Consider the following 9,456-nt stretch of genomic DNA (forward strand, 5'->3'; position numbering starts at 1 on the left):
ACACCATCTAGAAGACAGAGACATATCATTACATACAGTATATCATAGATGACATGTATAAATCCTTACTTTATATTTCCTGTACCACTTTCCATTCCAGTAGCCTTATTACTGGTTAGGGTTACTGCTGCTAGTACAGTGGAAGAATGAGGCATCACAGTACTTGTTACACCACTGTACTAACAGGAACAATTACACACCAATAAACACACTGTAATGTAAAGTGTTCCATCATTCTCAATGATCAGTCAATACATCCAGTATTCATTTCACCTCCAGTACATTGTATCCATTTCAAGTCCCCCCTCCCCCCATTGTAGCTAATTATCTATAACACATTGTACAGTTTTACAACCACGTCTGAGTTATTATGGAGGCTTATAGTTAGTATCACAGCATATCACTTTAAGACATTACAACATTCATTAAAAGCATTATAGATATGTACTTTATAGAAACTGTTACCCTTTATATATTCTAACCACTCTATTTAATGTATTCCATATTAAGGGTCCTAACCTAGGAACTAAAATATTTCTCTCCTTCTCAACTTTGTCTGCAGTTTTCTCTCTCTCCTTCCCTTCCTCTAACCCCTCCCTCTCTCACTCCCTCCTTCCCTCCCTCTAACCCCAGCCCTCTGGCAGAACCAGGAAGTCCCTCCCCTTCACAAACTCTCTTCTGTGGAAACGAAACTGATCTGAGTCTCTGTCTCGTCTGTCTGTGTGAGAGTGAACAACCGTCCAAATGGCTCAGCAGGGAAATCTGCTGGACCAGGACCAGTTCTGTTGTTCTGTCTGTCTGGATCTACTGAAAGAGCCGGTCACCATCCCCTGTGGACACAATTACTGTAGAATCTGTATTAAGGACTGCTGGGATCAGGATGTTCTGAAAGCGGTCTATAGCTGTCCTCAGTGCAGAGAGACCTTCACTCCAAGGCCTAATCTGAGGAAAAATAACATGTTGGCTGAGCTGGTGGAGAAACTGAAGAAGACAGGACTCCAGGCTGCTCCCCCTCCTGCTCTGTGCTGTGCTGGACCTGGAGATGTGGCGTGTGATGTCTGCACTGGGACCAGAAAGCAGAAAGCCCTCATGTCCTGTCTGGCATGTCTGGCCTCTTACTGTGAGACTCACCTCCAATCTCACTATGAATCTCTTGCTTTGAAGAAGCACAAGCTGGTCAAAGCCACCGCACAACTACAGGAGAAGATCTGCTCTCATCATGACAAACTGCTGGAGGTTTACTGTCGTACCGATCAGCAGTGTATCTGTTATCTGTGTACAATGGATGAACATAAAGGCCATGATACAGTGTCAGCTGCAGCAGAGAGGACTGAGAAACAGGTAAGACCAGAACAACTTGTTGGTGACTGTCTGATAAACAAATAACTAAATATACAGTAGGAACTAAGGCTGTTTGAATATGAGATCATTCAAATGAAATGGATCCTCAGCAGAACAAATATGAACACAAACCTTGATTATATTGATATGTTAACCCAAATGTATCTCCATTTTCTAAAGTCAAACAACATTATCATTCTGAATGCTCTTTAATGAGTCCAACGTTCAGTCTCAACTCATTGATACATGAAGGCCGACTGTAAAACTTTAATCATTCACATAGCAACATAATAATATCATTTCACACAGATACATTTGAATCCTTACTCTCTTTGGGCCCTATGTCACATTACTATACTATTGATCTACTGGACAATTAAAGCTTGATATCTCATTGAAGAGTGATTCTCCACAGAGGCAGCTGGGGATGAGTCAGCAGAAGGTCCAGCAGAGATTCCAGGAGAGAAAGAAGGAGCTGAAGGAGCTCCAACAGGCTGTGGAGTCTTTCAAGGTGAGTATTGTTGACCAGAGGAGACACACCATTTCACTTCTCTCCTCTAGTCAGAGAGAGAGAGAGGGGCCCCTATCCAATCCAACTGACCCCACTGTTGGGAACAGGCTGTCTGGACCCCTTTAAGAGAATAGACTGCTTAATGTAACTGACAGGATATGAACCCAGGTCTACTGCAGGAGAAACCAACATCTTGACCATTACACCAAGAGAACATTCCCTATTGGGCCGACACTGATTTAGAAGTCGCAGGCGGGGCTACCTCATCACATAACCATGAGTAACCATGGCTGACTCATGTCCCCAATACATTAACATGGAGCTCTCTCTCAATTCAATTCAATTCAAAGATCTTTATTGGCATGGGAAACATATCTTTACTATGCCAAAGCAAGTGAAGTAGATAATAAACAGGCATGAATGAACAGTAAACATTACACAACATTTATTTTCAAAAGAATAGAGACATTTCAAATGTTATAATTCAAGAGCAAACAGAGAGAGCCGTGCGCCTGACTGAGTTCTGGAGGTGAAATGGAAATGAATGAGGGAGAGTTAAGTGAGGTAGAAGGTGTGGAGAAGAGCTCAGAACCAGAGAAGTATTTGGTCATATGAGATTTGACTTCAGAAGAGTTCCAGGGTGTGTTGAGTGGTGGTGTCCCGTCATCCCAGGTCATTGGCATGGTGCAGGAGCAGATAGGGTCAAAGTAGTGGAATGGGGTAGTGGGTTTTTAATGAGTGTAGGGTTAGTTGGAATGGTGTTATTTAGTATTATCATAATTTCCCCTTTTCCCATTTTGTATTACAATCTAAAATAGATGTATATTATTGTCCAGTTGGGGGCAGTAATACAACATATTGGATGCCAACCGCCGTTAAACTCCAAAGAAGAAGAAACGTTATATTACGTCTATGTACAGTGTTGTAACGATGTCTCTCTCTCTCTCTCTCATTCCATCACTTTCGTGGTAGTTGGTTGTGTGGGTCTCTGGTTATGAATGGGATGCTGACAGACAATCATTGATGGATATTTATAGAGCTCTGATCAGGACGACAATTGATTACAGGTGTATAGTTTATGGGACGGCGGCAAAGACTTAAGCTGGACAGAATCCAGTATATAGCTTTAAGGATATGTATTGGTGCATTTAAATCAACATCTGTATGTGTCTTACTAGTGGAGGCAGGTGAGATGCTTTTGGGTATACGGCGTAATAAATTGTCATTATCTTATTGGGTTGAAAGGCTGTGAGGTTGAGCATCCCACTGCTACTGTTCTAGATGACTGTTGGGAATATACTAGTAGACAAGGCAGTGGTTTTGGTTAAACAGTTGTAGGTATCAATGTTATTATGGAGAAATGAGAGAATGGGTGTAGTAGTGAGATTCTGCTGGGTCCAAACACATTCAGGTGTGGAAGGGAATGAAATTGTAGACCAGTTAGCTAAAAGAGCTTTAAAACAAGATATAATATATATTAATGTTCCACTGGGTAGAGGTCAGGACAAATGTAAGATCAGAGACATTTTGATAGATGTGTGGCAGAAGAGATGGGACTCTGAGCACAAGGGACGGCATTTATATGTCCTCTAAAGGTCGGTGGACCAAGGTTCAAAGGTCAGATTAGGAAGGAAGAGGTGGTGTTTACTCGATTGTGTTTAGGACATTGTATATTGAACTGGTCCTTACATCTGGTTGGCAGCATGTGAATGGTTTGTGTCTGGAGGGTATTGTCAATGAAACGGTGGAACATGTGTTGTTATATTGTTGTAAGGATGTTGAAGAGAGGGAAAGATTGAAGTGTAGGGTCATTGAGGTTTGATGGGGTTGTGGGGGTTGGAAGGGTTTTGGGGGATGGTGGAGGGTCTATTAGAAGTTAGTAGGGCTCTTTTTTATTTTCTCAGAAGTACTGGGTTAGGTAGGAGGATTTAGAAATGGTGTAAACCGTGATTGAACACACTCCAGCACAGTAGGTGGCGCCATGCACCTTTAACGTTGATTTGCGGACCGCCATTATATCATAGAAGAAGAAGGTGTTGTGGTTCCTGAGGAGGGCTACTATTCTTTTTGCGTATTTTCCAAATGTATTTTGTAGTTGTTAAGGGTTTATTTGTTAGTTTCCACTGTTTATCGGTTAGAGTTGAGGGGGAGTAGGGTAGTTTGTTTGGGAGGTGTGATGTCCTCAACCGAGTGGAGAAGAAACGCTGTCTCTTCAGGTGCGTTCTGGAGAATGGTGTGGAGGAATTATTGATCATGGTCGGTGAACAGGTGGGAGAGGAACATATACACTCTGTATCCAGAATGAACAAGGCGGTGGTTGTGGTAATGTAAAAGGTGAGTCTTGTTACCCGGCTAGTTACCAGTATGATTTATGTGAGGGGTGTGTTGGTGCTGATTTCAACAAGAGTAGTGGTGTCTAATCTGCCTCCGTTTATTACGGACGAACAGATCCGTAAAGAGTTGGTTCGTTTTGGTCAATTTCCAAGTGGTTTTCTGAACTAAATTCAAGGTTAAACAGGGGAGGGGTGGTACACAGGGTTTGTTAGCACAGATAGTGTGGACATTTTTTACAAATATTTTCTGATGAAACTATCCGCCAAGGAGCCCAGTGATATAATATTAGCATATGTCCCAGCTGTTTGCTGTGGTTTTGAAGTAATTCTCTTCCAGCCCACGTTAACCTTGTAGGTTTACCTCAGGTAACTTATTGTTAACTAGGTTACAGCTACTTGGTGAGGAAGCTCACTGTTCACCTGGTTACATGTTGTAGTGACCTACAGTGTTAGTGAGTAGAACAGATGGTTGGTGCAAAGACATCAAACGTTAAACATGTTTAAACATATTTTATTTCAGAAAAAGGTTTAAAACCTAAACAAAACGTATGTCCCTGTCCTCTTTTTCAAGATGTGTCCGATTTAAACAGATTTGTTGTTTCTAAATGGCTGCTGGGTAATATGATAATCGTTGAAATCTGTTGGTTCGTAGGCATCAAATAGAGAGAATGCTGCGCAGGTTCACTGAGTTGTAAACCTAATGGATAGGTGGAGCTCATTGATTTGTAGCTCTGACAGTTGCTACCTCAGATTATGAGCCTATCAAGTGTGGTGAATGAGGTATGTAGTACCCACAGAAGACCACAGGGAGGAGCAAGAGAGATATAAACCCATACAGTTTTTCTCTTTAAATACCCTGAACCTAACAATCAATCAAATGTATTTATGAAGCCCTTTTTACATCAGCAGATGTCACAAAGTGCTGTACAGAAACTCTAACCCTACGTATAACCTATTTTAGCCTGAACCCTAATTCTAGGGTAGGGTAGCCTACAACTATTTTAGTAATAATATTATGTTAGTAAATACCGTTTTAGTACTAAATAACATTTGTTATTTTTTAAATAAAACCTATGTAAGCATTTGCTTTTTATTAGTTATTTTATTATATTTATTATTGCAAGGCAGAACACTTGATAAACAAGACTCATTTGTTTTATATGTTAAATGTGGTTTGAACTGGGTGACATAGTAACTATGTGAAAGTCCAGCAATTGGCGTGGGACAGGTGGGGCAGGTTTGAGACTGATCTCTGGAATTAAATACACTTTATTTCTCAGCTGCCTCACCAATGTCTTTACGTGAATTAATAACTTTTAATTAGTAAATATTTCCAATAGATGGCAGCATAAGACCACGAAGCATCAGTTATAGGCTACAAGCAGGAATATGATTGACATAAAATAGCATGCAACCAAAGACTATATATGTCCCATGATTTTCTAAAATGGTCACTCATTACTTTACAGTTAGCTATATATCTCTTGTTAGTCCTGTGTTGCTTTTGGGTGATCACAACTATATTAACTATAGCAGGTATTGAACCCTGGTCAAAAAACCAACAAACAGCAAAACGCTCTAACCACTAGGCTACCTGCTGCCCGGCCAAACGCTCTAACCACTAGACTACCTGCTGCCCATCCAGTCGCTCTAACCACTAGACTACCTGCTGCCCAGCCAAACGCTCTAACCACTAGACTACCTGCTGCCCGGCCAAACGCTCTAACCACTAGTCTACCTGCTGCCTTTTCACAGAGGTCTATTTAGCAGACACTCTTATCCAGAGCCACTAGGGTTAAGAGCCCAAATCTGCCTAAAAAAAAGGCGATTTACAGATTTTTCACCTAGTCGGCTCGGGGATTCGAACCAGCCACCTTTCAGTTACTGCCCAACGTTCTTAACCACTAGATTACAAACCACTACATGTTAAACACAAAGTCAAATGGTCGTATATAAATGGTAAGCTGGTTAAATAAAAGACTGCTGTTATAACTTTCAGACTGCCATTGTTTTGGGGAAATAGGGACATGTCTATTTCTCCAATTATCTGTAATAGATGTATTTATTTTAATGGTTTGAAGTTTTACACCATTTTAATCAGGATAAACTATTATTTCTAATGATGTAAGTTTGAGTAGCTTAGTTATGGTATGTCTGTTTATTTCACTAAATAAAGAGAGTAGAGCAGGGCCAAGCGGTGTTCTGTACCTGCCTGTCCAGGAGGGGGGACAAGGCCTGGTGGACCTGGAGAGCAGGGTGGCAGCGTTCTGACTCAATGAGGTGCAGAGGCTACTGTACCTACTCTCTCTCTCTCTCTCTCTCTCTCTGTCTCTCTCTCTGTCTCTCTGTCTCTCTCTCTCAACAGCGCTCTGCACAGGCATCAGTGGAGGACTGTGATCAGATCTTTACTGAGCTGATCCGCTCCATTGAGAGAAGGAGCTCTGAGGTGAAGGAGCTGATCAGAGCCCAAGAGAAGGCTCAAGTGAGTCAAGCTGAAGGACTCCTGGAGCAACTGAAGCAGGAGATAGCTGAGCTGAGGAAGAGAAGCACTGAGCTGGAGCAGCTCTCACACACAGAGGATCACATCCATTTCCTCCAGGTAACTAAACTGTCTTGTTACATGTGATATGAAATTAACTTAATGTGAAACTATTCATCTCAATCATTACGTTGTCCTGTCTGTCTCTCTGTCCCTCTCTCTCTTTGTCCCTCTTTGTCCCTCTCTCTCTTTGTCCCTCTTTGTCCCTCTCTCTCTCTGTCACTCTCTCTCTGTCACTCTCTCTCTCTGTCCCTCTCTCTCTCTGTCCCTCTCTCTTTTTGTCCCTCTCTCTTTGTCCCTCTCTCTCTTTGCCCCTCTCTCTCTGTGTGCCCCTCTCTCTCTGTGTGCCCCTCTCTCTCTGTGTCCCCCTCTCTCTCTGTGTCCCCCTCTCTCTCTGTGTCCCCCTTTCTCTCGCTGTCCCTCTCTCTCTCGCTGTCCTTCTCTCTCTCTCTCTCTCTCTGTCTCTTTCTGTCTCTCTCTCTCTCTCTTGCTTTGTCCCTCTCTCTTTCTGTCCCTCTCTCTTTCTCTCTGTCCCTCTCTCTCTCTCTCTCTGTCCCTCTCTCTCTCTCTGTCCCTCTCTCTCTCTCTGTCCCTCTCTCGCTTTGTCCCTCTTTGTCCCTCTCACTCTTTGTCCCTCTTTGTCCCTCTCTCTCTTTGTCCCTCTTTGTCCCTCTCTCTCTGTCCCTCTCTCTTTGTCCCTTTTTGTCCCACTCTCTCTTTGTCCCTCTGTGTCCCTCTCTGTCTGTGTCCCTCTCTGTCTGTGTCCCTCTCTGTCTGTGTCCCTCTCTCTCTGTGTCCCTCTCTCTCTGTGTCCCTCTCTCTCTCTGTCCCCCTCTCTCTGTGTCCCTTTCTCTCTGTCTCTCTCTGTCTCTCTCTTTCTCTGTCCCTCTCTCTCTCTCTCTCTCTCTTTGTCCCTCTCTCTCTCTCTCTCTCTCTCTCTCTCTCTCTCTCTCTGTCCCTCTCTCTGTCCCTCTGTCCTCTCTCTCTGTCCCTCTCTCTCTGTCTCTCTGTCCCTCTCTCTCTCTGTCTCTCTATCCCTCTCTCTCTCTTTCTCTCACTCTCTGTCCCCCTCTCACTCTCTGTCCCCCTCTCTCTCTCTGTCCCCCTCTCTCTCTCTGTCCCTCTCTCTCCTTCGCTCTCTCTGTCCATCTCTTTCTCCCTCTCTGTCGCTCTCTCTCTCTGTCTCTCTCCCCCTGTCTCTCTCTCTCTGTCCGTCCGTCCGTCCTCTCTCTCTCTCTCTCTCTCTCTCTCTCTCTCTCTCTCTCTCTCTCTCTCTCTCTCTCCAGAGTTATCAGTCTCTCTCCAGTAGCAGTGTATCTTCAGACTTACCCAGCATCGTTGTCCGTCCTCTTCAGTACTTTGGAGATGTGAGTAAGACTGTGTCTGAACTGAGAGAGAAACTAGAAGACGTCCTTAAAGGAGAATGGACCAAGATCTCCACTACAGGTGTGTTGAAAACAATAAGAACATCAAGTTTAGACCATTGAAAGTTCCCTACTAGTCATATACATGTGGAATATGGTATGATGATAACATTCCCTCTCTCTGTCAATGTGTTTGTGTGTCTGTAGTGAATATAGTGGATGTTGTACTGCCTCCAGAGCCCAAGACCAGAGAACAGTTGTTACAATGTGAGTCTCTTTATTGTTAAGTAACTAACAGTCTCTTTTTACTGACACTCCTAACAATCCCTCTAGAAATATATAGCAATAGTAGATCTAATCAAAGACTGGGTATCTATCTGACTCCTCATATTTCTCTGATTTGATCTCTGCTGTGCTCTAATCAAAGACAGGGTAGATACAGTATCTGACTTAACTTATTGTTCTGACTCCCCTCATTGGTCTCTGCTCTGCTCTTCTCCCAGATTCCTGTCAGCTCACACTGGACCCAAACACAGCACACACACACCTCTCTCTGTCTGAAGGGAACAGAAAGGTGACCTGTTTTGGCACAGTCGAACCATATCCTGACCATCCAGACAGGTTCACCAACTACTGTCAGGTTCTGTGTAGAGAGGGTCTGTCTGGACGCTGTTACTGGCAGGTGGAGTGGAGTGGGGACAGGGTTGATACAGCAGTCTCATATAAAGATATCAGCAGAACAGGGTCAGATAGTGGATTTGGAGACAATAACAAGTCCTGGAGTTTACATTGCTGTAGTGATGGTTATTGTTTCAGACACAATAATGTTGTGACTAAAGTATCAGGCCCTCAGTCCTCCAGAGTAGGAGTGTACCTGGATCACAAGGCAGGTACTCTGTCCTTCTACAGTGTCTCTGACAACATGACCCTCCTCCACAGAGTCCAGACCACATTCACTCAGGCCCTCTATCCTGGGTTTTGGCTCTATGATGGTTTTTGTATCTATGGTAGTACTGCTGAGATGGTTAAACTGTAGTAGGGTCCACATAGATACTAGTCATGCTGGTGTAGTCTATAGCTGAGCTGGTTAAACTGTAGTAGGGTCCACATAGATACTAGTCATGCTGGTGTAGTCTATAGCTGAGCTGGTTAAACTGTAGTAGGGTCCACATAGATACTAGTCATGCTGGTGTAGTCTATAGCTGAGCTGGTTAAACTGTAGTAGGGTCCACATAGATACTAGTCATGCTGGTGGTGATGGTCCCCAGATGTGATGATTCATTCTACTCTGTTTTATGTACAATAATTTAACTGATTTGATCTTCAGATGTTCTGAATTAAAATAAACATTTAATGTATTCATATTTA

General features: G+C 43.2%; 1 protein-coding gene across 1 annotated transcript; it reads left to right on the plus strand.

The window, feature by feature from the left end:
* Positions 1–673: 673 nt before the first annotated feature.
* LOC123731755 (tripartite motif-containing protein 16-like) lies at positions 674–9,456 on the plus strand. The gene is made up of 6 exons (XM_045711159.1): positions 674–1,341; positions 1,757–1,852; positions 6,551–6,784; positions 8,011–8,170; positions 8,296–8,355; positions 8,592–9,456. The coding sequence occupies exons 1-6, from the start codon at positions 745–747 to the stop codon at positions 9,122–9,124; spliced, it is 1,680 nt and encodes a 559-aa protein (XP_045567115.1). The 5' UTR covers positions 674–744; the 3' UTR covers positions 9,125–9,456.

This window comes from Salmo salar, unplaced genomic scaffold, assembly GCF_905237065.1.
Source record: "Salmo salar unplaced genomic scaffold, Ssal_v3.1, whole genome shotgun sequence".
Taxonomy (NCBI): domain Eukaryota; kingdom Metazoa; phylum Chordata; class Actinopteri; order Salmoniformes; family Salmonidae; genus Salmo; species Salmo salar.